Source organism: Psammomys obesus, unplaced genomic scaffold, assembly GCF_907164565.1.
Source record: "Psammomys obesus unplaced genomic scaffold, mPsaObe1.curated_primary_1811, whole genome shotgun sequence".
Lineage (NCBI taxonomy): Eukaryota > Metazoa > Chordata > Mammalia > Rodentia > Muridae > Psammomys > Psammomys obesus.
Window position 1 is genome coordinate 2,104,597 of NW_026587032.1, and position 27,451 is coordinate 2,132,047.

The 27,451-nt window shown below is 43.6% G+C and overlaps 1 protein-coding gene across 1 annotated transcript in view; it reads right to left on the reverse strand.

Annotated features, from left to right (window-relative positions):
• Positions 1 to 1,988: 1,988 nt before the first annotated feature.
• The window catches only part of Rad50 (RAD50 double strand break repair protein), a 53,946-nt gene continuing 28,483 nt past the window's right edge, over positions 1,989 to 27,451 (reverse strand). Inside the window, exons 17-25 of the mRNA XM_055602853.1 lie at positions 26,128 to 26,238; positions 25,486 to 25,578; positions 25,301 to 25,414; positions 24,026 to 24,153; positions 21,641 to 21,865; positions 6,473 to 6,558; positions 5,814 to 5,956; positions 4,100 to 4,233; positions 1,989 to 2,616 (exon numbers count right to left, since the gene is read on the reverse strand). Of these exons, the coding sequence (XP_055458828.1) occupies positions 2,430 to 2,616; positions 4,100 to 4,233; positions 5,814 to 5,956; positions 6,473 to 6,558; positions 21,641 to 21,865; positions 24,026 to 24,153; positions 25,301 to 25,414; positions 25,486 to 25,578; positions 26,128 to 26,238 (1,221 nt within the window). The 3' untranslated portion in view covers positions 1,989 to 2,429. The remainder of the gene's footprint in view (positions 2,617 to 4,099; positions 4,234 to 5,813; positions 5,957 to 6,472; positions 6,559 to 21,640; positions 21,866 to 24,025; positions 24,154 to 25,300; positions 25,415 to 25,485; positions 25,579 to 26,127; positions 26,239 to 27,451) is intronic.

Consider the following 27,451-nt stretch of genomic DNA (forward strand, 5'->3'; position numbering starts at 1 on the left):
CTACAGACTCCTTTGCCATGCAAGGTAATTCAGTTCTAGGAATGACAACCTGGGTATCTTCAGGGCTGAGAAGATTCTGAGGATGTTAGGGAAGACAGTCTGTACCTCAGCTTCTTAAAGGTGGGCCACAGCCCCACAGTATGAGGGCCACCAAAACTTTGGCCACAGTAAAAGGTTTTTGGACATGAAACAACCAAAAATCCAAAATGCAATGTCTAACGACTCCAGGGCGTTTCCAGTAGAACTTGCCTGCACGGCAACTGCACGTCACTTCAGCCCAGCTGTGGACCCAGGGCACACTGTGTACTAGGCATGCCGCGGTAGCACAGCTGCGGAAAACACGCTGGCTCAAGTCCAAGACTGCTGTGTTGTACATTAGCGTCCCACCACACACACTTGCACTTTTAGAAGCGCCTCAGTGAATTATAGAAAACAAAGATGTTCCTGCCACCATTCTTCAGTTGCTTCAAAGCCTCCCACCATTCCCAATGTTTTCAGCCTCCTGCTTGAGATGTGCGCTCTTGGCTGTTCCTGCTCCAAAGCCATGGACTCTAACCCTCCAGGATCAAGCACTTTCTTTCCTGAGTTGCCTTGGTCATGGTGTTTTATCACAAAAACAGAAAAAAGTAAGGGAGCAATGTCAAATTAACTGGCCTTGGCTGTGCTGTGTTAGAATGCTTGTTTTAATGTTCTTGAGTTGTTGATTTGAGTTTCACAGAGGAATCAATCATTAAATGATCTGGGGCCAGGAATGGAAGTCAGTCAGTTGAGTGCTTGCCTATTGTGTAGGAAACCCTGGGTTCGATTCTCAGCACCACACAAACCAGGCTTAGTAGTGCACCTTGTAATCCAAGCACTTGGACAGCAGAGGAGCAGAAGCTCATGCCCATCCTTGGCTACACTGTGGGTTCAAGACCAGCCTGGGCTTGAAGCCTTTTTCTCACAGAGTAAGAAAAATTTTGGTTTGGGAGTTAGAATTTCCAAAACCTTTAAAGTGTCCATAAACAAAGCCCTGCCATTTTATAAGTATTTTTCTTTTTTCTTTTTTTTTTTTTTTTTTTGGTGTGTGTGTGTGTGTGTGAAAAATATGTATACAAGACTGGCCTTGAATTCACAGAGATCCACTGGCCCCTGCTGGGATATCACACCTGGCTATGTGAAGCAACTGTAAAAATTGATTGTAAAAGCCAACCAACTCTTAAAAAAAAAAAGTTTTATGTTCCTGTGAAGTATCAAATATCCCATCAAGATTTAACTCTATATACAAAACAAGCATATCCATGCTACTAGAACATAATTATTTGCTTTTGTCTTCAATAAATGATAAAGGTGTATATACACCAGAGAACTGTTTTGAAGTAAATTTCCCTGTGATCTATTTTCAGCATGCATTTGCATTACATATCTGATTTATATACCTGCAAGAAAGGGGTTATGAGTGGAAGAAGGAGCCCTGTTCTGGAGCTGATGCCCATCAAGTCTGCAGATGGCACAGAACTGGCCTAACCAGCTGAGTGACAGAACTGTAAGGTGCTACCTACAAGCATGTGACCTTGATGTGCCCTGTCTACAGAATACCCACAGGAGGCTTCAGATGGCTATTCCACATGTGTGTACTGGACCTCAGCAGGATCAGCCTCTGGAGTGAAAATGAGGTTTGGCCATGGGGAGCAGGCCCCAGCTGTGGGAGAGCCTAGCTTTCCATCCACACGGGAGCCTGCTGTGGAGAGTGGTTGGGATTTATGGTTAGGCCACGTGGAGGAACATGACACAGGGGACGGGCTTCTGCATGCTTGGCAGATCAGGTCAGGAGCAGGGAAGTTCCTCTCTAACAACTGGGCAGGATAACTGTCTGGCACGGCTGCATGGGGAGCACACTGGGTATTCCATTAGGTGATCATCTCCGGCTCCTGTCACACGCCAGCCTCCAGTCAATGACTGCGCTTTCCGCTGGAGAAACCTGGACTCAGACAGGTTGTGTGCATGGATCTATGTTAAAGCAGGGCCATTTATTGAATTTCACATCAAGCTTCAGAGAAAATATTAACTTTGTTTTGTTTTCTTTTTCAAGACAGGGTTTCTCTGTGTAGCCTTGGCTGTCCTGGAACTTAACTCTGTAGAGAGACCAGGCTGGCCTTGAACTCAGAGCTCCACTTGCCTCTGCCTCCCAAGTACTGGGATCAAAGGCATGCACCATCACTGCCTGGTGAAAATACTAACATTTTTAAAATGCCGTCTCCATAAACCACCAAAGGACCCTCCTGTCAGCACCGCTCTGACAGTGTCACTCATTTGGATAATGTTCACTTGGGGGTGAAAGGCTGAGCAGACCAGGGAGGTTGCTAGGCTGTGGGCACTGTGCTCAGCCTTCATTTGAAGCAGCCTCTACCGTAGGATCTTGCAAACACTCCGCATCCCCACAACACAAGCTAGTGAGCGTAGGAGCCCAGGGAGTTAATGCTGCACGTCACAACCTCTGAGCACTGGTCGATGTTCTTCCTCACCCTGTAGAATTTTTCCACGTACTCAGATCGCCCTAAGAGCTCCACGAAATCTTCATCGTGAGTGATTACCAGAAGCTGGAAGTTACGCTGCTGGGAGCGACTTTTTATGATCCTGGAACAATACATTGAGAATGCTTTTTTTACTAATGGACATAAGTTTGGAAAAACCACTGGAAATCTGCTCAGATACAACAGCTGTGTGGCAACCAAGCTTTTCCTGTGACAGGACCTTTGGCTGCCCTGTAGGAGATGGAGGAGGGTTGAGGCCTTCAACCTAGGCAGCCAGGAATTCTGTGTCTCCTTCGACACCGTGGGGTACGGAGTCTCATTCCCCACACATCCAGCTAAGAACCAATTCAGGAATTTGGACCAGTTTCTCAAGATCCTAAGTTGCTATTGATACTAGGGAAAGTCTTCTAGGAAAACCTAAACCATCGACTGCCAGCTCACCCTTCTTTCTAGAAGTAACTCAGGGAGACAACAGGTAGGGGAATAACACTGCCTTCTGAAGAGCTGGGTCTACCCAGAACTCTGCCACCACTAGTCACTAGATGCATCAGTGCTGTGGCACACAGAGGGCCTGAGTGGGCGTATGGGGACATTTTTGCTCAGCATCAGCTTGCTGAGGTATCAGCTATGAGTGAGATGCAACAAGAGTTTTAACTCAAACTTGTTTAACACTTGCTTGGGGCTGGATACACTTCATGCTTCAATACCACAACACTCTCCTTTCTCAGGAGTATCCAGAGCTGGCTGTCAGTCATCCTGGAGCCAGGGGTGGACAAAGTAAGAGCTGCCCTCCCTGGAACCTTTCTGACATGAGTGATCAGGGCACAGGATGACTACAGCTTAGCACCTGTCATCTACTCACTCAGCAGTGTGCTTCCACAGAAGCTCTCATTCCTCATAGTGGTCATGTGATACATGACAGCCAGTCCTGGCTCTGCTACCACCATCTCTACGCGTCTACCCAGGGCACACTGACTCCTGCGCTTGACGAGAGATTCACAGGAAATCTGAAGCCTAGAACTCTTCACTCTCACTTGCCCTATGAACACACTCGGGGCGAAGCAAGATATGGCTGTGTTTCAATACTCTAGTTCCTTTTATGTGTACTCATGTTTTGCCTGCATGTGTGTCTGTGTAAGCGTGTCTGACTCCCTGGAACTGGAGTTACAGACAGATGTGAGCTGCCATGTGGATGCTGGAACTTGAACCCAGGTCCTCTGGATGAGCATCCAGTGCTCTTAACTGCTGAGCCATCTCTCCAGCTCCTCAGGTTCTTTTTCAAGAGATTCTGGAGAATTACTGTTGAAAGGCAAAGTGCATAGCCTGGCCTAACTGCTTTCTTTTTGTTTTAGGCATTTTTTTTTTTTTTAATATTTATTTATTCTGAGCAAGGATCTCAGTGTGTGGCCCTGGCTGACTTGGAATTCACTGTGTGAACAAGGCTGGCCCTGAACTCAAAGTGATCAGCCTGCCTCTACCTCCAAATGTTGGGATTAAAGGTATGTACCAACACACCCAGCTCTGATTTTGGTATTAAAAAAAAAAAAAAAAAAATTACAACTTGCTCCCAGACTTGAAATACTTACTCAACCAAAGCATGTGCAAGAGATTCAATGTTTTCTCGGTCAAGATTTGTTGTGGGCTCATCCAAGGCAAGGATGCCACAGTTCAGACAGAAGGTTTCAGCCAGTGCCAGGCGGATGATAAGAGAGGCCAGCACCTGGAAAAAAGTTGCACAGTAGAACTTCTTGAGAAGGGGACAGTGCGAAGAGCTGAGCGTGGAAGCGCTCGCCTTTAATCCCAGCGCTCAGGAGGCAGAGGCAGGCAGAGCTCTGAGTTCGAGGCCAGCCCCGGCTACACTGTAAGACCATATCTCTAAAAACAAAAAAGGGTCGGAAGAAGTGGGAAATGTCACAGGTCACTGATGTTTAGGGACAGTTCAATGGAGGCTCATGTTTTTCTAGAAATGGACCATTAGCGACACTCTCGGCCTGCCATGTGCACTGAAATAAAACACTGAGAAACAGCCCTGCTGGCATCCCAGACCTACTAAAATTTGACATCACAGGCTAAGGATACATACACTTTTTAGCAATTGATTTTTTTTTTTCTTTTTGAGACAGGGTTTTTCTGTGTAGCCTTGACTGTCCTGAACTCGCTTTATAGACCATGCTGGCCTCAAACTCTCAGAAATCTGTCTGTCTCTGCCTCCCTGAGTGCTGAGATTAAGGGGCATGTGTCACCAGAAGCAGTTGATAATTCTAATAGATGTCTCAAGATTCACCTGCAACTCACTATGTAGACCAGGCTGGCACCAAACTCAGATTTGCCTCCCGAGCGCCGGGACTACAGAGTATGTACTGTCACACCTAGCCATAAAACTTTTTGATCTGGTAAGCTTCTCAATGATGGAACTTACTGGAAAATGTAAACAAACACGTTACATTTTCCTGAGCCGCACAGGAACTTTTAACTTTTTACAGAGTCATCTTTAAATCTCCATGTTCTCTGGTCTAAAAGAGAAACCAGATAGCACGTTCTAAATCACACCACAGTGCCTACTTGTGTGATTGTGAACCAAATGATTGCCTCATTTGGTTCAACTCAGGCCCTAGTTTGCAAGTGTTTGTTCTTGTACAGACCAGGCTGGGCTCACACTCACTGTAGCCCAGGATGACTTGGAACTTCTAAATATCTTGCCTCTACCTCTGTAGTGCTGCTTAGGTAGAAGTTTAGGGGTCAAGCCAAAGTCTGTTCATGCTGGGCAAGTACTCTACCAAGTGAGCCACAACCCCCTGGAGGTGTTATGATTGGCACTATAATTAACATTAATTCTGAGACGTTACTGACTGTTGTTATACCAGAATGTATCTTTGGGGGCCCATGAAACAATGATTTTACTCTGAGGATTGTTGTGAAGTGAAAGTGGATTTGAATAACTTCAAGCTGTTCCTCTCTCTCTCTGAGACAGGGTTTCTCCGTGTAGCCTTGAAAGTCCTGGACCAGGCTGGCCTTGAACTCACAGAGATCTCCTGCCTCTGCCTGAGTGCTGGAATTACATGGGTGCACCACCACCAGCAGCTTTGACACTTTTTCTTAATAGCAATCTTCAGAGTGCTAGAGTGCTAGAGGGCATGTGAACTGGCCCCAGGACGGGGCAATGATGGTAGCACGTCTGTTTCACAGGGTGGCGAGGAAGCTGTAAGGAGCTTCTCTTTCATTTAAGGGTGGTCTTAGGGCTTCTGCAATAGCCGGTCCATGTTTCAGTTCTTTAAGTTGGATAGACTGCGAGATACCTGCCTTTTGTCCAGCACTGCATCGTCCCCGCATGTCCAAGGCTGTATCCCCCTTCAGCATCACCACTCGGTAGTTATAATTCCGCCTCTTATCAGAAGCCGATACATTTTCGTCCGCATCTGAGCGAATTTCTATGTATTCAATATCTAATAGAGAAAGCAGAGTCTTTAAGAGAACCCACATCGCACTTCTGTCACTTACACACAAGGTCAGGGAGCCTGGGCACAACAGTGAATCTCATGTCCTTAGAAGCACTGACTGCCTTGTAAACTCTCTAGCCAGGAAGTCTCAGGAGCCACGTGGTCTGCCAAGATGCAGCCTGGATGGTCCACCCCCAGCCTGGGCCCAGCTCCTTTTCTAAGAGTTTCCTTTGGGTTTTTCTTATCACTTTTGGGCCTATCCCTATCTGTGCTTTCACAGAACCCATTATGTCATCAGCTAATTGTGTCTGCAGCAGCCAATGTGAATCCTATGGGGCTTTAGAAAAGAAACTTTGCATTTTCTTTTTGTTATGAGATGTTGCAAAGATAAGAATTCTTAGAAAAATCTCAAAGACATGCTCAGGAAGGGGTTGGAGAAGGCAATGTTGGCACAGTGTGGTCATACAGGAAAGGCTGTGGACGGAGCTTTGGAACAAGCATTTGGGACGTCATGTTAGTTACCTTGTCCACGATAGGTACTCCGCCAAAGATCACGGATGATTTTGTTGATTTCTTCCATTTTCATACTGTGGAATTTCATTATTGCTCTGTGAAAAGGAAGACACTTTTACTCGGTACAATATGAACTATTTGTATGACAGATGTAACTATGCAGTAGTAGATGCTAAGTGATGAATATGTAATACACGTAATGATAATAAAAAGTGTCACTGCCCCAGGACTTTCAATTATAAAAGCAGACTATGAAAAGGGCTAGAAAACAATCAAACAGAACCAAGCAGTGTTGTTTCTCTAGTACTGAGAACTGCCAGGCAAGTGCCAGGCCCCAAATTTCACATGTCCCCATATTTCACATGTCCCCATTTTGACTCTGAGATCCAAGAACAACTTCCTTAAGTACTCAGAAACTGCAAGGGCTGAGTGTGACGCACACCATTAATCCTGCACTCAGGAGGCAGAGACAGAGGTAGGTAGAGTCCATAGTTTGAGGCTAGCCTGGTTTACATAGCAAGTTCCCCAAAGCTACACAGTGATACCCCGTCTCAAAACAAACCCCCCAAACTTTTCAGAAAATAAGTCTTTAACAGACTTCTTTCCTAGGCACTGAGAGCACAATAAAGAAGCAGCCTCTCTGCTGCCTGCAGAAGGCCTGTTGTCGGCAGACCTATGAGCTAAAGCTGAGGGTGCAGCTAGCCAGGGGATCCTTGTCACAGAAGACGAGGGAGTCTCTGGAACTGTTGTCTGTCCCTCCTAGAATAATAATAATAATAATAATAATAATAATAATAATAATAATAAATTTTTTTTTGAGATGGTCTCTGCATAGCTCAGGGCTGTGTACTATAGACCAGGCTGGCCTTGAACTTAAGAGATTCACTTGCCTCTGTCTCCTGAGTGCTGGGACTAAAGTTGTGTACACCACACCTAGGTCTTTCTAGAAATGTTAAGGTTTATCAAAAGCCAGCCCTTATGCTCTTTTATTTCTTAGATCTGTGAGAATTTTGCCAACTCGAAGGCAGCTTTGGCTCAAAAGGATGACTTACTTTTAGAAGCCTGACTCTAGTCAATCACAAGTGCTAGTCAGAGTGTATCCGCTGACTCCTATAGGCCTGCCCTTACTTGAAGCAGCAGTCTCTAGACACTGAAAGAAGAAATGTTTGTGAACGCCAAAGCTACCTGTTAAATTTGAACACCATGCTGCCCTAGCTACCTCAGATCTCAGGAGGCAGGGCTAGCAGCTAACAAGAGTCACTCCCGTGGTAAGAAGCCAAGTTTCACAGCTATCACCATGCAAAGGATGTGCGCGAACTCCCTTCCATTTGCAGGCCTCTTATCTGATATATACAAAAAAGAAACTAAACGTAATGCTGCTGCATCTGTACAATCATTCTGTGATCTTCTGATCATCAGCCAAAGAGAAAGAAATGACTCAACATAAATACGTCTAAATATCAGATGGAGAGCTGCTGAAGTAGTAAGGCCTGGAAAAAGCCACTCTGCTTCACCAAGCCTCCATTTTCTAGTTCATGCTCACCTCAGCCTAACATTTTATGCTTTTTTAATAAAAAGTATATGAACCAGCTGTTGGTTTCTTAAAAAAGGAAAACCATAACAAAAAACACTTCACAGAATTTTCTGGGCGCCAATCATTTCTGAAGACTACCCTTCCATAGCTTTATACACTATAAACCTAATTTTATAAATGACTTTTTAAAATGTTATTTTTTCCAATTGATAAATAAGCATGTGAATGGAGAACAAACACCAGGTAGGGCAGGAGAGTCAGAGTGGTGGGAGAGTGCTCCAGTGCAGAAAGCCAGCCCCCCTCAGGTGTTGCAGAGAGCTGATCACTGCTACTGTTGACTGGGCCAGCAGCTAAGGTTTGGTTTCTGGGAGGTAAATGCACAGAAGGCAACCACTGGGTACCGCAGTAGGCCACCTACAGAAGCAGATAACGTCTTTACCAGGTGCGGTGGCACAGGCCTATAATTCCAACACTGGGAGGCAGATTTCTGAGTTCGAGGCCAGCCTGGTCTATAAAGAGAATCCAGGACAGCCAAGGTACCCATAAGCTTCACCTTCTGAAAAACAAGCCATGCTCAAAGTCACACATTTATCTCTGCAATCTCCGATTACTAAGCCAACAAATCCTTTAAGAATTTGCCCAAGATACAGAAAGTGGCTAGGACACTGGCAGCTTGATTACGATAGTGTTTCTCTCTCTCTCTCTCTTTTAAGCAGTGAGCAGACAAGATGAGTATTATCAAATCCTTAAGGTGTGCCTACTTTCTGGGTATACAAAATAGTATAAAGCAAGGAGAAATGGAAAAGAGCAAAAACTTTTGGACCTGTTTTGCCTGTAATGATAGAAATAGCATTCTAAATAACTGTCTTTAGTCATAGGGGCACTAACTAGAACACATGGCTGTGGAGATTTCACTGCTGTGTGGACCTGGGGCAAGCACATCTTAGACAACTGTACCATCTAAGGAGCCCCACACCCACCACGCACCACCGAGTGGTCTCTATCCCTAGAAAGCAAGGACAGCACAACAGGAAGAAAGTTGTCCAAGGTAACTTAATGCATACCAGACTAAAGAAAAACTGATGAGCCGTGGATATAAAAGAAGGATTTGTGCACTGACACTGAGTTTTAGCCACTTGAGGTGGCCCACGCCTGTAATTCCAGAGACAGAGGCAGGAGGATCTCTAAGTCTAAGGCCAGCCTGGTCTACAAAGTGAGTACAAGACAGCCAAGACTACAAAGAGAAACCCTGTCTCAAAAAACCAAAAAACAAACAAAAAAACCCAAAACACTGAATTTTGGTAAAAATCATAAGTAAGTGACTAATGTAAGAAAATGTATCCGTCAGGCATGTTCAGCAAAAGCAAATACAATCTCATGCAAATACAAGCACTCTTCCCAACAACCAAGAGAGGGGTGCTAGCCCAGCGCTAGAGCAGTAACTCATAAGACACGAGAGAAGGGGGTAAGATGACAGTAACAGACAGTCACTGTTTCTGTGCATAAGGTTTGACTGTATACCTAAAGATTAAGGAAAATCAACTGATGAAATACTAAGATTACCAAGTGAACCAGAAATGAGCCTGGGTATGGTGGTACAGGCCTTTAATCCCAGCACCTGGGAGGCTGAAGCTGGCGGATCTCTATGAGTTCATGGCCAGCTTGGCCTACATAATTAGCACCAAGAACCAAATACATAGTGAGACCCTATCTGAAAACAATTTATAAAGTAATACTTTCTAGTTTCTAACCCTGGTAGGGACAATAGTGGGTCGGGGTAAGGGTTATATAGGTCAGAGAACAAAATACTTAATAGTAAAGTCCAATTTAGAGTCCTAGAAGCCTTGTAAAAGCCAGATGCAGTGGCTTGTATCACTGGGGAGATAGATACAAGAGGACCCTCTCAAGCTCTGAGCCCCAGAAACCTTCTTCCAAAACTAAGGCTACACAGAGATCCTGTCTCAAAAAACAAAAACAAAACCTGCTACTACATATGTGATCTCTTTCTCCATCCCTCCCTTTCTCATGTTCATGCACACAGGCGCATACACACACAGATCCTATTTACAAATGGCAACAAAAACATAAAATATGGCTGGATGTGGTGGTGCACACCTTTGATCCCAGCATTGGGGAGGCAGAGGCAGGCGGATCTCTGTGAGTTCTAGGCCAGCCTGGTCTACAGAGTGAGTTCCAGGACAGTCAGAGCTACACAGAGAAGCCCTGTCTGGGGGGAGGGGTGGGAGGATGAAACAAAAGCATAAAATATGTAGGAAGAAATTTAAAAAATGTACAGGCTCCAGGGGGAAAAGTTATAAACTTTTCAACAGGGCAAAAAGAAACGACTGAACAGGAGACACATTCTAAAGGGTTCACAAGGGCAGATTCTTCGAAAGTATTCCATAACAGAAGCAAGTCAAGCAAAAATACCCTGGGGGAATTTAAAAAGAGAATTCAACGAAATCTGTACAGAGACTCTAAAATTCTGAGAATACACACACACACACACACACACACACACACACACACACACACACACAACTGTGGCACTGAGGCAGGAAGAAATTAAGGTTTGTGGACACAATTAGCACAAATAAAGACCTCTTGATAATAATGTAACTGAAATTTCAAATCAATTGGAAAACTTTCAATACTCTTGGAAAGGAGAAAAAAATAGCATCATGACTTTGTATTACACTCCAGAATAAAATTCAAATGACCAAGAGTAAAAGTGGGAAGCTGTCTCCATTGAGTAAAGCACCTCCCCAGGCAAGTGTGAGGATCTGAGTTCAAATCCCAAACCTATGTTAAGCTGGCTACAGTACTGTGTGCCTGTAATTCAGCTCTCCTGCGGGAGCTGTGCACACAGGGAGTCCTGGAGCACAGGGAACCTGTACATAGAGATCCTGCACCAAAGCAAGGTCTAACACCACAAGTGACTCGTCTCTGTCTGTCTGTCCTTCTCCCCCCACACGTACACTAAAGTTAAAGTAACCAGTTTGGTAGCACACACCTGCTACTCAAGAGGCTGGTCAGGAAGATTACTACAGAATAACCAGAAGAAAAGTATTTTTGTAATCTTTGGATTGTGGTGCGATCTGTTTAAGGCACAGAACTACAAAGATATAAATTAAGTAACAAATGATACCACGAAGAAAGAAGTTAAAGGACTCGTGCTGAACTAGACAATTACAATGAGCACAAAGTGTTAATTTTAACCAGAGCATTTCATGCAACAATGGTGACACTGACACAAAAATGTTACGCTCATATACAACAAGTGGAAACTCTCTAAGTGCTTTTGGGACAGGTGGTGGTGGCACACACCTTTAAATCCAGCACTTGGGAAGCAAATGGAGCTCTTTGAGTTTGAAGGCAGCCTGGTCTACAAAGCAAGTTCCAGGACAGCCAGGGCTACACAGAGAAACTCTGTCTCAAAAAAAAAAAAAAAAAAGGGCTTTTGGGAACCAATCTGGCATTAACAAGTTAATGATCATACCCCCTGACCTAGTAGCTTCATTTCTAAGAAGCTATCTTTCTGGTCTATCTGCACAAGCATGCAAAGTCAAACCTACGGCAGCAGCGGTGGTGGCCATCTATCAAGTGTCCTAATGTCAACGGCTGAAATAGGCAAAATCTATCTTATGGATTACACAGACATAAAAGCAATGAAGCGCACACACACCTCTATGAACATAAAGGAACTGCATGATTATTTAAAAAAGAACAGAGTTGGGAGGTGATGGCAAATGCCTTCAATCCTGGCACTTGGGAGACAGAGGCAGGCAGATCTCCGAGTTCAAGGCCAGTCGGCCTATAACTAAGGCTACACAGAAAACCCTGTCTCAAAAAAACCAAATAAAAGAAATAAAGAGCAGCATCGTCGACACTGTGTATACTGTGTGCTAAGGCACCGTGAAGAAAGCAAGAGTAGTCATGTAGCAACCTTTGGTGAGTATGAGGCATTGTCTCCAACTGAACCTATGCCTACCCTGACCTGTATTCTGTGAGTGTCGATGTGAAGTATGGAGAAACACAGGTTACCTGTAACACATGTGGCACAAGTAATATGGACTGAAAGGGAAGGGCAATCCCTTTCTCTTTGGCAGGAGCTTAAGGGAACATTCCAAGGAGAAACAGCGCAGAAAAACATGGGCGTTAAGGGAAGAAAACTGTTGAGCTTGGTGGGGGCCTGTGAGTCGGGACCAAATGGGGAAGGTGAGGACAGAAGTCTTTCCTATAATGACACCAGGAACCACTTATTAACCTGGAAGAAAAACAATGAGTACACAGGGGTGAGAACAGTATGAGGAGCAGAGGTGGGGACAGCTACCACAGCAGTAGGTGAGGGACAGGATGAAGCTGACAGAAGGAAAGCAGCCTTGAAGCAGTGCCATACAGGAAGCCTGTGCAGATGGGAGCTGTCGATGGGCCGAGTTACAATCTTTAGCACCCGTTACAGGTACTTAATTAAGTAACTGTAAGAATGACCAGAGGAACTGGGGATGTGGCTCAGTTGGCAGAGTACTTGCCTACCACGCACAAAAGCCTGGGTTGGATTGCCAGTACTGCATAAAACCATGAGCCTGTAATCCTGACACTGGCACTGCCGAGGGAGGGGAAGCCTTGCCCACACAGTAAGTTGCGTTACAGCACTATAAGCAACTCTATGTCAAAAACAAACAAACAAAAACCTCTCTTGAGTCAACAATTGAAATGACATGGGCTTACGACCTTCCAGGACAAGTATTTATCCGGGAAGTACACAGCCCTGCTGTGGCCTAGAGTGCTGTCTGTCAGCTAAATGAATACATTAATGTACGCGGAAGTGGTATAATTTCCTCCTAAAAATTGGTTCTCAAAAGAACCAAGATTTTCTAAGATGTAAGATAACAACGATTTATAAATTTTTTCAGTTTTATAATTAAATACTCATTACTAGCCTGAAAGAGTCCCTTAAAACTTTCTCTAATACTCTATTGTATTTTCTGAAGATGAATGGTCATCCTGAGCCTTAGAATGTGATCTTCCAAATGACAAAGGTTCCCACTGGAAACAGCAGCATCATATGGCCAGAAAGTCAGCAAGTATGTTAGTGAAGCTACTGTGATGGAGGCCTATCTTAAACACTGGTCACACTACAGAAGGTACCACCAACTGCGCATGGATGCACACTGGACTCTGGAGGGCAGTGGCATCAACACAGGCTCACTGCCAACTCCAGCAAAGGAAGCAGAGGGTGGAAGCAGTTATACCTGTATGGGTGTGGTGGAGAGGTAAGAAATCTCTGTAACTTTCTTTCTGAGCAATTTTGTTACAAACTAAAACTGCTTTAAGAAATAAAATATGAAAAGAAAAAGCCAAGCAAACCCAGAGGTGTGACTGCAGGGTGCAGAGCTGTTCTAGCATGCCCCTCTGCTTCTTCACACAGGCACCCTTTAGATGCCAGGGGACTGTGCTGTCTTCAGCTTCTGTGCACCAGAGCTGCTGCCCCAGCAGGGAGCTGTGCTTCCCTCTACTCCCAAGCCAGCCTGCTGCCTCCCATGCTTCTCTGTGAGTGAGAAGCTTCTGCGAGCCTGAGTTGCCCTCTTCCTAAGTAAGCACACATGGCTTCCAGGCCTTTTGCTTTACTTTAAAGACTACTTTTTCACCTCAGCATCTGGTCACTAGTGTAGAATCAAACGCTTAAGATGCACCCAGGACAAAAAACATGCCTACGGTTAGAAGAGCATCATCTAAAGAGACCCAAGCTTCTCCTTCCTCAGCTCCTGCTTCCCTCCCTACTCAAACTATCTACAGGACTCAAGACAAGACCACAAGCCATTAATGCAAAATCTGAATTAGTGCTCAAAATAAAAAGCGCACAAAGGCAAACCCTAAACCAGATTTCCCCATACCCCAAGCCATCTCACTGACTAATAACAGAAAAGACCAAATACATATGGACCTTTTTGTAATTCTTATTTCAAATTCTTAATTTGAAAGCATAAAAACTAAGTTAATACAAATCAAATTTGAAAAAAGCAGTAAAGATACTTTAAAGGCATTTTCAAAAATATACTGGTTTCACCTGTGTTTAAAATTGCGCCAACCTTGATATACAGGTTGCCAAAAAACTGGCTATGGTTTATTAGCCTTTAAAGTATTATTATTATTATTATTATTATTATTATTATTATTATTATTATTATGTTTAATTATGTCTGTGTGAGCCTGTGTACATGAGTGTAGGTGCCAAAGGAGCCCAGAGGTAGAGGATCCCTGGAGCTGGCGTGGGTGCAGGGAACTGAACTCAGGACTTCTTGTAGGAGCAGCACAGGCTCTCAACTGCTGACCTGTCTCTGCAGCCCCAATATTAGCCTTTGTAATGCGGACTAATGTTCTACTGTCCCAGGTCAGTACCAGGGGAACTTCCTGCCTCCTTATATTTGGGTCAGCAGAAGTCCTCCTGCCAAATGGTGTCATGAGTACCATGTTCCAAGGATTTTGCTGGCAAATTTAAGTGACTTTTTTTCTAAGTTAATACTATTATAGCTTTACTAAACTAATTTCCTCTAGCCAGCCTCCTGAATATCAGCTTTTAACATTAGGCAATGATTCAACCATTATCACAAGATAGACATTTGTTTAAAACCACAACCCTGTAGAAGATGTGAAATGCCACTGGCTATCTTTAAATTTCTAATAAGTCTCCTACAGGATGCTACCATGTGTGGGCAGCACAGAATGAGCCCTGACTAACCTTCTGAAGCAGAGCTCCCCTTGAAGGCAGGAACCGTGGCTCTCAATAGCCTGGCAGATACAAAGCTGTGAGAGCTGCATGTTTCCTGAGTCTTAGAAGCAGAAGGGTGTAACCCGTGATGGTTCACATCTGGGAAAGAAAATATTGGAGGGCATTTTGGGCAAGCAACATATGCCAATTTCATTGAAACTGTGATGCCGTGTGTGTGTGGCTTAGGTCATGTGTCTTAAACCATGCGAACCCTCCTCAGCTCGTGTCTGCCAATGCTTCTGCTGTTTCAGGTGATTACTGACAACAGATGCTAATCAGCTCTTCTCGAAAATGCACTGCTGGTTTCCTGTGTTACCTTAAATAGATCGCTATGCAGCAATGACACTGGCAGCACACTTTATTCAAGACTTGAAACAATGAGGGAAATTTTAGACCTTTTTTTTCTTTTGGCAAGGAGAGAAGACAAATTTAGGGATCACAATATAAATCTCGAGACATCACTGTTTGCAGGAGAAACCCCACAGACTCTGTTTGAAGAAAATTTTACTACCACTTTTCTTTTTATTTAGAACGATGCACTGATTAACAGATAAGAGACCTCACTGAACAATCTGGCTTTGCTCCTAAGCAAGCTAAATTTCTGGAAAGCACCCCTGCATCCCCTCACCTTCACCCACTCCTGGCTGACTCCAGAGAGCTCCCAGCTCCTCCTTGCTTACTCAGTGTGATACCTCACGGTCCTCTGTGGAAATGCCCTTCCTTCCCCAGGCCAGAGAGCCTGGAGATATCAAGGCATTCCCCTGGCCGACTCAGCAGTTTAGGGAAAGGACAGGTTATGGTAGTCTTCGATGGCCTCTTTGAGATGTAACCCTGTGGTGCCTTTGGAGTGACCGCAGGAGGGCTCCTGGACACAGAAGTCTAACAGCACCCACGAAACCCCAGGTCTGCAGAGCCACACTCTACAAACAAGGACGGAATTCACAGGAGGCCTTTAATTTAAATGCAGCCACCCTCCCACCCCATCACCCATTCCCCCGGTTCCCTCTCGGTATTATCCCAACTTCTGTCTCTCTTTACAGCACAACATGCCATCAGCATTTCTCTCCCTCCATTTTCTCCTTACCCAACTCCAACTAGACTTTAGTTTCAACTGCTGGCTTCCTAGTCATAGCCTCCGATTTGCCAAATTCAAGGACACCTCTCAGCCCATGGGATTTAACATCTCAGGACTTAATGGCTCCTGAAATGAAATGTTTGCTTCTCTAGGTCTCCAAGTTACAACCATCTTCAACAACTGCCCACCTCCCCTGTCTGACCCACTTGCAACCAGTCTTTATTCCCTTCCCTTTTAGAGCCACACCCTCTCCATATATGCAAACCACCCCACACTGCTGTAGGCATGCTCTGGATCCTGGGTTCTGTGTTAACTTCTTGTGGGAATTCTTTATTTGGAAGCCTACACAAATATTAAAGTACCCAAAGAGAGCCTTTCCTTTCCTCTTCTAAATCCTGCCCATTTCAGGAATAACAACTTGTTCCCAAAGAGCCTGCTGCACAACACCCTGCAGAAACACCCCTCAACCCTTCTAGTGAGATGTGTCAACTGGTTTCCTATCTCTGTTCCCCAATTCCATGGCTACAGCCAAGTCTTCTGTCACCATCTCTTTGGTTACCACATCCATCTTTTCTCCTGGCCTCCTAGCTTCTGATCTTAGTATTACAATCCATTCTCCAGATTGCAGGTAGTATGACTGCTATGCTTTGTAGTACACTTTCAGTAAAACCAAACCGTTCGCCAAGGCTACTCAGCATAGCACACTTAGCCTGTCACCTCTGCTTCACAAACATGCTCTCCTGGTCCCTGGTCCCTGGTCCCTGCATTCACTACTCTGCACCTGGCATGGCCCTGTTCCCCTCTTATCACTCAGGACCTAGCTAAAATGTTTCATCCCTAGAAGAGGCCAGGCCTCTGGCACCCCCTCAGTTACTCTTATACTGATCATTTTTTTAAAGATTTATTTATTTATTATTTATACAGTATATAGTATTTTGCCTGCATGTGTGCCTGTAAGCCAGAAAGAGGACACCAGATCACAGTATAGATGGTTGTGAGCCACCATGTGGTTGCTGGGAATTGAACTCAGGACCTTTGGAAGAACAGCAAGTGCTCTTAACCTCTGAACCTCTCCAGCCTCCTGATCATTTTTATTGTAACATCCACCATTACTAGTTATTTCTTTGCCTTACTTTTATTGTCTTTTTTTTTTCTTTCAAGATTTATTATGTATACAGTGTTTTGCTTGTATGTATACCTGCATACCAGAAGAGGAAACTGATGATTGTGAGCTACCACATGGTTGCTGGGAAATGAATTCAGGACTTTTAAAAGAGCAGTCAGTGCTCTTAACCTCTGAGCCATCTCTCCAGCCTTTTTTGGAGATAGGGTCTCTCTACATAGCCTTGGCTGTCCTGGAACTCATTATGTAGACCAAGCCAGCTCAAACTCACAGAAATCCACCTGCCTCTGCCTCCCAAGTGCTGAGATTAAAGGTGTATGCACCACACCAGCTGCTTTTTTCTTAATTTGCTTCTGTATCTGTATACACTTTATTCAGAAAAGTGTCAAACATGTCAGCAATCAAAAGCTTAACGTAAACAACAATTTTGTATTTTATGTTAGATATCTACCTGAGGAGTTATAAATTAAGTGAAAATTAGTCAATAATCATGGCTATTAGAAAGTTGACTTAGTACTATAAGCATGACTATAAATACAAATTATGTGAATACAGGCTTTTCCTTTAAGGGTTTGTTGTTTATTTTTGTTGTTGGTCTTGTTCTGTTTTGAGACATGGTTTCTCTGTGTAGCCCTGGATGTCCCTGGAACTCTTTTAGACCAGGCTGGCCTCAAACTCACAGAGATCCACCTGCCTCTACCTCCAGGAGTGCTAGGATTAAAAGTGTGTGCCACCACTCCCGATTCCTTAAAGGTTTTAACAAGGCTTATCATGGTAGCAGCTTAGCAGAAAACAACAGAAAGCCCCCCCCCGCCTCCCCCCCAGCTCCTTAAGTCTGTCTCTGCTAGTTACTTAGTAACCTTGGGCAGGCTAATTAATCTCTCCAGTAAATACAGTATATGGTACCCTGTCTTCACAGATAGACAAAAATAATTTGGTTACGACTAATATAGTAAGTATAGAATTTGGTCTCTACAAAGCTCCCAACTTTGGGATATTTAATCTCCAAGAATATTTAAATAAGGGCAACAGAAACCTCCATGTCCTCAATAGAGTTAGTTTTCTAAAGTAAGTAGGCAAGTGAGAGTTTAGGAACTTCGAGACTGGAGCATGGAGCCAAGGCTGACTCAGACAGAATCCTAGCACTTGGGAGGCCCAGGGAGGAAGACTAGTAGCAGAAGAAGCTGGATTCATTCTATATTGTCTTGGAATTTGTCTTTGACTACCTTTATGGTGAAAGTTAGTATAGATTTTTTAAATTCCCATTTTATATATGAGAAAACAGAAGCTTGTGGTAAATAATTACCTAATACAACACAGTTAAAATTCTTTTTCCAGAGACAGTACTTTTCTTTTTTTTTTTTTTTAACTAATTTTTTAACATCCCAACCATAGTTTCCCTTCCCTCCTTTCCTCCTAGTTCCTGGCCGCCATCCCCAATCCACTCGTCCTCTCTTTCTCTTCAGAAAAGGGCAGGCTTCCCATGGATATCAACCAGCCTTAGGACATTAAGCTACTATAGGACTAGGCAACTCCTCAATTAAGGCTGGAGAGGCAAAGGGTCCTAGAGGCAGCCAACAGAGTCAGAGACAACCCCTGCTCCCACTGTTAGGGTCCCACAAGAACACCAAGCTACACAACTGTCACATCTGTGCAGAGGGCCTAGGTCAGTCCCACGCAGGCTCCCTGGTTGGTGGTTCAGTCTCTGTGAGCCCCTATGGGCCCAGGTTAGTTGATTCTGTGGATTTTCTTGTAGTGTCCCTGACCCCTCTGGCTGCTACAATCCTTCCTCCCCTCTTCAGAAGGATTCCCCAAGCTGTGGGTCTCTGCATCCAGAGACAGTACTTTTAACTATATGTTATAGGTTTGACAGGCTTTGTGAAGATCAAATTTGTCAACTTTTAGAGAAACTCTACCCTGCTATGTAATTCCCACTTTCACTTTTCCTTATGGCATCTTTGACTGTATTCCATATGGTACCTTCTTATTGACAATCTATCCTGAACTGTTTCAGCATACTTGCCAGCAGGATCCTATTCCTTACTGTACAACCAAAAGTTGGTGCTAAGTCTACTAGACCCACAGCATCTGTTTAAAGAACTAAAACAAGAGAAGAACACCTCCTACAGACATGTAAGAGTAGCTGGGAGGACAGAACTACTCAAGGAAGCAGACAAGGTCTCCCTAATAATATGCCTTGCTTCAAGACCTTAATTAAATTCCTGCCAGAGTTGTGGCGCACAAGATTGTTCAGAAGTTCTTCGTGCTGATCAACTCCCTGAGACAAACAACTCAAGGGAGGATGATTTATTCTGGCTCAGTTTCACTCATGGTCAGCTGCCTCCATGGCTTATAAAAGTCCCTGGCAAGGTGGGACACAGAGGAACACATGATGGAGTTAGTTCACTTCATGGCAGTCCGACAGCAAAGACAAGTAATGGCTTCAAATTTTGAATGGATTAAATCAATGACTACGACAGGGTCTTGATGACCTAGCAGCCTCTAGAGATCACTCAGGCACAGTGTGCTTCACTTAACTAGGTGCTTCTGTGTTTGTGTTTGTGTGTGTGTGTGTGTGCACACATGTGAATATGTGTGTGAAGAGGCCAAAGGTTAATGCTGGGTGTTTTCTTCTATGGCTTTCCACCTTATCTTAAAAATAGGTCTCTTCTTGAACTTGGAGCTCAATGATTCTGCTACAACGGCAGCCAGCAAGGCCCAGGGATGTCCCTCTTCCTAATGCTGGAATTAAAGGTACACACTGTTGTGCCCAGCTCTGTATGTGGGGTCTAGGGATCTGAACAAGAATCCTCATGATAAGCACTTTACCAACTGAACAATCTGCTGGTCTACACTGTTAAGAACCTAACTCAAACAAACACATAAGTAAAAAACAAGCAATAGGGCTACTAATATAGTTCAGTGGGTCAGGCACTTGCTGCACAAGTCTGATGACCTGAACTCAGTCCCTGGAACATGCAAAGATAGGTAAGAGCCAACTCCACAAAGCTGTTCTCTGACTTCTACAGAGGTACGTGTACACACACACACACACACACACACACACACACACACACACACACACTCCTCTTATAAACATACAAAAGCAAAACATTTTTTTGAAGTTTAAAAAATATAAAACCCCAAATCCCACTAAAAAATAAGTTTACCGTACTATTCCGCCATTTCACTGCCAGCTAAGTATTTTCCAAAGGAAATAAGCAAACCAAAGACAGCAGCAAAAAGACAAGTATTACATGTTCTCTCTTATACACAACTTTAAAAATGTCTTGAAGCTGGGCACGGTGGCACATGCCTGTAACTTGCGGAGGCAGAGGCAAGCAGATCTCTGTGAGTTCGAGGCCAGCCTGGTCTACAAAGCAAGTCCAGGACAGCCAAGGCTACACAGAGAAACCCTGCTCTTTCTAAAAAAAAAAAAAAAAAAAATCCTGAAAAGACTGAGGGTGGTGGTACAGGCATTTAATCCCAGTCCTTGGGAGGCAGAGGCAGGCAGATCTCTGAGTTTGAAGCCAGCCTGGTCTATATGTCAAAGTTCCAGGCTATCCAGGGCTACATGGAGAGACCCCCTCCCCCAAATCCTGAAAATAAAACACTCATAACTAGAAGAGAAGGGGTGGTAAGAGCTAATCAGTGCATACTGTATGTGTGTGTGGGAATATCATACTGACTCCATTAATATATAGGACTGATACGTTAATAAAGTCAATAATTTAAAAATACTATTCTATTTTTTTTTTTGGGGGGGGTGTTTCAAGACAAGGTTCCTCTGTGTAGCCCTGCCTGTCCTGAAACTTGCTTTGTAGACCACGGCTGGTCTCAAACTCAAGAGATCCACCTGCCTCAGCCTCCTGAATGCTGGGATTAAAGGTGCAGCTACAAAAATGCTTTATTCTAAAACAATAAATACTAAAAATGAGTCAGAGGACTATCATGAAGGCCTCAATTGTTTCTTTAACCCCAATGACATTAAATACACAGCAATTTACCTGCTTCAGCCTCTTACCTGTGGGATCATAGGCACTGAGCCACCATATCAGGCTAGTAAAACCATTTTAAAAAACAATCCAGCATTCTGTCAAGTCAGGCATATCCCACAACCCACTGCCACATGTACAGCTTTCCTCTCTCTCTCTTAGAAGATGTCCTAAGTGTCCATGGCAAGGTTTACATTAGGAAAGACCTCGAGGTGCAAGCACAGGAGAATGGGATGCAGTGATTCAGGGCAGGGTCCTATACATGAGAATATGGATCAACTACAGCCAGACCAAAACAGAAAAAAACAGAACACCAAGTCCTGGAAGATCACCTGAAATGTGATGCCACTCTTAAAGCCTGAACACAATAGACATGCTTTAAACCCAGTTTTTAAGAGCAGAGAGAGCAAACATCTTTGTCACTGTAAAGGGAGTAGAGATGGCTGAAGGCTGAGAGACCATCTCAGTGGCTGCCAGGCAGGGGTTAACAGTGAAGCTCTTGGACTGGTTAGAAAAGGAATGCTTTATAATGTAAGCACACAAGCATACATATGCAAGTCTTTTTCATTCTATGGTATACATGAAATGTCATGCGCCGAAAAGACAAAACCGAGAAGAAGATGAGCACAGTGTGCTAGCTGCCCTGCTGCAGTGAGCACAAAGCACTGAGGCACTCACTGGTCCAGGGCCTTGTAGTAGATGTCGAGGTCCTTGTTTGCCAGCTCTGTGGTCCTCATGATGATCATCATTTCTCTATACTTTTCCTCAGCATCCCGGAACTGCGGTTCTCGGAGCTCCTTCTTAAAGTGAAGAATTTCTTCTTCATAGCCTTTCTGTCGTCCCAATGCCAGACTGTGATTTCTTTTTATATTGTCTATGTTCTCTTCCAACTTCTGATGTTCACTAGAAAAGGAGAAATGATTAGTGAGGACTGAGGACCACTGTTGAACTTTTGGCAACCTGAGCAGAAAGTCCCTTTAGACAGGTGCCGCTCTTCCTCAGTGATGAGCACCCGACAGAGGTCCTCCTTGTTTTCTAAGACTCTTGAACTAATTCTCTCCCTTCTAAATGTCTGCAGTATTTAAGGTTTCTGAGTGGCTAATTTCTGTGCACCAAAAAAGAACCCTCACAACACGTGAGCACTGTGAAAGCCCCTTGCTTTTTAGATCTTGACAATGTTAAGGGCTGCTGGGGATTCACAAGACAAAGTCACCCACTCAGCTTTAGAACTAAGGATACAACTGCCAACAATGAGAAGTTGCTGGATAACAGGTTTCAATCAGTTTTACCTACAAATCAAAGACACAGTACAATTTTATTTTAAATAAATTATTTTCTAGAGTAAAATTCATTAAAAAGTTCAGTTTCTGTTGCAAAAGTCTAAAAATCACAATTCTGATCAAAAAGAAATACTAAAAAAAAAATTTGTACCCTAGCAGGTTATATAGACTTTAATATATGCCTTAAAAATTTATTTATCAACCACTTATTAAATACGGGGTATGTGCAAGACATTGTGCACACGTTTATGGAACTGTTATATAGTTGTCCTGATTATGCATTTGGTTGACACGTCTGCCGCTTTCTAGCAGTGAAAGGCCCGCTGATGAGCAGACACACTAGGCAGTCAGAAGCATGTTCATTCAGGTGCGGTGGCACATGTCTTTAATCGCAACGCTTGGGAGGCAGAGGCAGAGGCAGAGGCAGAGGCAGAGGCAGAGGCAGAGGCTACCTAGTAAGACCCTGTCTTTAAAAACAGTTAAATTTTAATCACAGAGTAATTACTTAAAAAAAAAATTGGCTTGGGCTGGAGAGATGACACCAGTTAAGAGCACTGGCTGCTCTTTCAAGGACCGTAGTTCAATTCTCAGAACCCCAAATGGTGGCTCACAATCACCAAAAGCCAGTTCCAGGGGACCCAACACTGTCTGTGCACACACAAACATGTAGGCAAAATACTCATAGAATAAATTAAAAAAAAAAAAAAATCTGACTTGAGATGAAGTCCCAGGACTGAGAAAAGGGAGGGAGATACCATGTTCTACTCCCTAACCAAGAAGCTATTTGGAACTGATACCTGCAGGCAGAGGGAAAACCAGTTTTCTACCATGGCGTGTCACAGGGATATCAACCACATTCCAAGGCAGGCTCCATGCCCTGAAGTAGTTGGCCCAAAATGAACTTCACGGGTTTTTGCTGTTGTTGTTTTGAGATGGTCTTTCTATTCAAGACTAGACTGGCCTTGAACTCATGGAGTTCTGCCTGCCTCTACCTACCAAGTGCTGGGATTATGCATGTACCCAGTTTCCATCGTTTTATGTGGGTGTGTGTGGGTGGGTGGGGGGGCTTTGTTTCATTTTGTTTTGGCATTTTTGATCTTATTGCTCTTTCATTTGTTCTGATTATGCACATGTGTGACTTTTATTTTATTTTCTGAAAGAGAAAGAATGCTTTTAATCCTAATACTTGGGAGGCAGAGGCAGGTTGATCTCTAAGGTCAAGGTCAGCCAGGTCTACAAAGCAAGTTCCAGGACAGTCAGGTCTACATAGAGAAACACTGTCTTAAAAACAAAAACAAACAAAGAAGTTGGGTGTGGTGGTGCACAAGTTTAATCCCTGAAGTCAGGGAGGCAGAGGATCCCTGTGAATTGGAGGCCGTCCTCAAGTACAGGACAACCAAGGCTACACAGAGAAACCCTGTCTTGAAAAATATATAAACAAACAAACAAACAACAACAACAACAACAAAATAATGTTGAGGAGAAAGGATCTGGGAGGGTACCCCATTTTATAAAACTGGGTGCTGGGAATCCAACCTGGGTCCTCGGGTAGAGCAGCCAGTACTCTTTAACCACTGAGTTAGCTCTCAGCTCCTGGTTTCTTTATACTACAATTGTAAGGACCTTCACTGAAACAAAACACTATTTTATGTGGGGTGCAGTGATCATGCCTGTAATTCCAGCCCACAAGGGGCAGAGACAGGAGCCCCAAGTGTTTGGAGCCAGCACGGGGTGTTCAAGGAGACTCAAAAATAAACAACAAACATTATTTACTAAAACATACTTTTTCATTTGTAAAACTTGCATTTGTCCCATCTCCTTCAAATGTTGTTTTCTTTCTTCTTCAACTTCTTTTAGTTCCTCTCTTCTTTTTCTTAGTGTAAGGTTATCCTGTAGCCATCTTTCCTGTATCTAGACATAAATATTGTATCAGTTAACAAAAATAAACAAGCTACTGACAGGCATCAGCAGACAGCTAGTGGTGACACTGCCTTCCTTACAATCATGCTAAACTGACCAGAGGGAGATTCAGCCAGTGGGGCAGGAGGGGCAGAACAGCTTACACTGCCCCTTCAGGACCATGATGTAAGGTCTCTTAATAAGCCTCTTAATAAATGAGTACAGCATGTATTTTTGTGTATTTTTTTACTTACAAAACATTGATATATTTGGCAAAAAGTCTTTAAATGCAATATATATATATATACACATGTATACATACATATATACACACACACACACACACACACGTAAGAGAGTGGGAGCAGGAAGAGAGTGGGAGGAGGAAGAGCTATCTCTTCCTACTTAGTTTTTTTTTTTATATCTTTAAACTTTTTTTCCCCCTAAAATAATATATCATATGTAGTCCTAGCTGGCCTGGAATTTGGTATGTATACCAGGCTGGCCTTGAACTCAGAGATCCACCTACCTCTGCCTTCTGAGCGCCAAGACTAAAGCCTTGGCACCATCATCATGTCTGACCTTTTACATTTTAACTTTTACCAGCTGAGCCCTTTGTTAAAAATAAAAATGAAAGCCAGATGGTGGTGGCATATACCTTTAAATCCAGAACTTGGGAGGCAGAGCCAGGTGGACTCTCTTTGAGTTCAAGGCCAGCTTGATCTATAAAGTGAGTCCAGGCTCTGTTACACAGAGAAACCCTGTCTTGAAAAATCAATGAGGGTCTCAGTGTTTAAGAGCACTGACTGTTCTTCCAGAGAACCCGAATTCAATTCACAGCATCCACATGGCAGCTCACAACTGTCTGTAACTAACTCCTCCTCCAGGGGATCTCACAACCCCACATAGACATACATGCAGTCAAACAACAATGTACATAAAATAAAAATAAATAAAGTTCAAAAAAGAAAAACCAATGAACGCATGAATAAGTAAGTAAGTAAATAAATAGATAGGCAGGTAAATGAATAAATGACTGAATAAGATAAAGAAGGAAAAACTGTGGTATTTTCCTGTTTGCATTTCCATCCAATCTAACTTGTATTATAATAAATTGTGCTATAGAAAGTACTATGCTGCCATGAGCAGAGAGCCCTACCTTCTGTGTGTCAATATCTTGCCTCATGGCTCCCATTTCTTCATTTATCTTTTCTTTGTGTTTGTCACATTCATTTAGTTGGATTACAACTTGATTAAGTTCAGCTTCCTTTTGCTAAAAAAAAAAAAAAAATTATTAAGTACATCAAATAAAAACAAACAAATAATTATTTTGTTTTAAATTACCTTCTTATAGTCATCTTTTCCATCTTGAATATAATTCTCTATGTCTTTCATATGACCATGAATAGTTTTAACCTTCTCTTTGATATCATTGATCTGTGGAGAAACATTTATTATTTACACACATGCAAAAATAAAACCAAAAATTTACACTAAATGAGCTGGGCATGATAGTATCTGTCTGAAATCTTAGGATTTGGGAGGAAGGCTGAAACAGGATCACCATGACTCCAAGGCCAGCCTGGTCTACATATCAAGAGCCAGGGCAGCCACACCTAGATAGTGATACCCTCAAGGAAACAAACAATGGCCAGGTGGTGGAGTAGCACACCTTTAATCCAAGCATGTGGGGGGTAGAGGCAAGCTGGCCTCTGTGAGCTGGAGGCCATCTTGGTCTACAGTTCTGCCTCCATGAGATAAGCTGGAGACAAGCAGAAACAAAGCTCCAGCTCTCCAGCTCTTTCCTGTGTATACACACACGGGCACGCACATGTGAATACATGGGTGGATGTCACACACATGCGTGCGCACAAGTCACAAGGGCTAGAGATGTAGTCTTAAGTTCAACGTTCAGCACTGCAAAACAATAGTGCTATGAATGCTTAACACAGGCATTGGGTAAGTAAAACATGAACATCAACTCACTTTATCCTGAGCCGTTTTGCTACTTGTATGTTTTCTGTGGACTAATTCTTCTTTTTCCTGCTGGAACTTTTCCAGTGCTGTCTCCAAAGGGTTTATTTGCTCTTTAGCATCCTAAATACACAGACATATACACAATCAGACCAGTTATATAATACTCCAGTATCTTATTTGAGATGCCAGGCTCCACAGCCTTAATAAAACATGTTCCAGATGTCAGGCTTTAACGTCAACTTATTTTCATCTCTTGATAGGGTCATGAAGATGGCACCAATATTTTTATCCACATATTTCAGAGAGACAAACAGGTACAGACATTAACTTGTTCAAGATCATAAAAGTAAATAAAGTAGATATTAGCCATAAAGTACAGGATGACCATGCTACAACCCACAGAGCCCAGGGAGCTAAGTAACAAGGAGGAGTCAAGATAGGAAATTTGAATCTCCCTGAGGAAGGGAAATAGAACAGACATCATGGGAGGGGGTGGAAAGGGGAAAAGGGTTCGGACATGGGGACAACTGGATGGGGGAAGGAGTAAGGATGCGAACAGAGTTGGAGAAGGTGGGGGGAAGAACAGAAAGGGAGAGTACTGGAAAAGACAGCTGGAACCAGAAATGGCAATCTCTGGAAACCTGGAGCAATAGGAACTCCCAGGAACCCATGAGGGTGACCCTAGCTAAGACTCCTTGCAGATACGGAGCCTAAACCAGCCATTTCCTATAACCAGGCAAGATTTCCACTGGAAGGATTGGAACACCAACCCAGCCAAAAAACCTACCTATAATTTGTCCTGCCTACAAGATGTATTAGGTAAAGATGGAGCAGAAATTATGATAGTGGCCAACCAATGACTAGTCCAGCCTGAGACACACACCATGAGAGGGAGCCCAGCCCTGACACTATTAATGAGATTCTGCTATACTTGCAGACAGGAGGCTAGCGTAACTGTCATCTGAAAAGCTTCACCTAGCATCTGACAAAAACAGATGCAGAAACTCAGAACAAAACATTAGGGGGAGCCTGGGGAATCCTGCAGGAGAGAAAGAGGAATGATTGTAGGAGCCAGAGAGGTCACAGAAAACCCACAGAATCAACTAACCTGGGCCCGTAGGGGCTCACAGAGACTGAACCACCAACTATGGAGCCCACATGGGACTGACCTAGGCCCTCTGCACAGATGTTACAGTTGTGTAGCTTGGTCTTCTTCTGGGAACCTAACAACAGGAGCAGGGGCTGTCTCTGACTGTTGCCAGTCCCTGAGACCCTTTCTCTGGACTGCCATGTCTAGCTTCAATAGAAGAGGTGCCTAGTCTTTCTGTTTTAT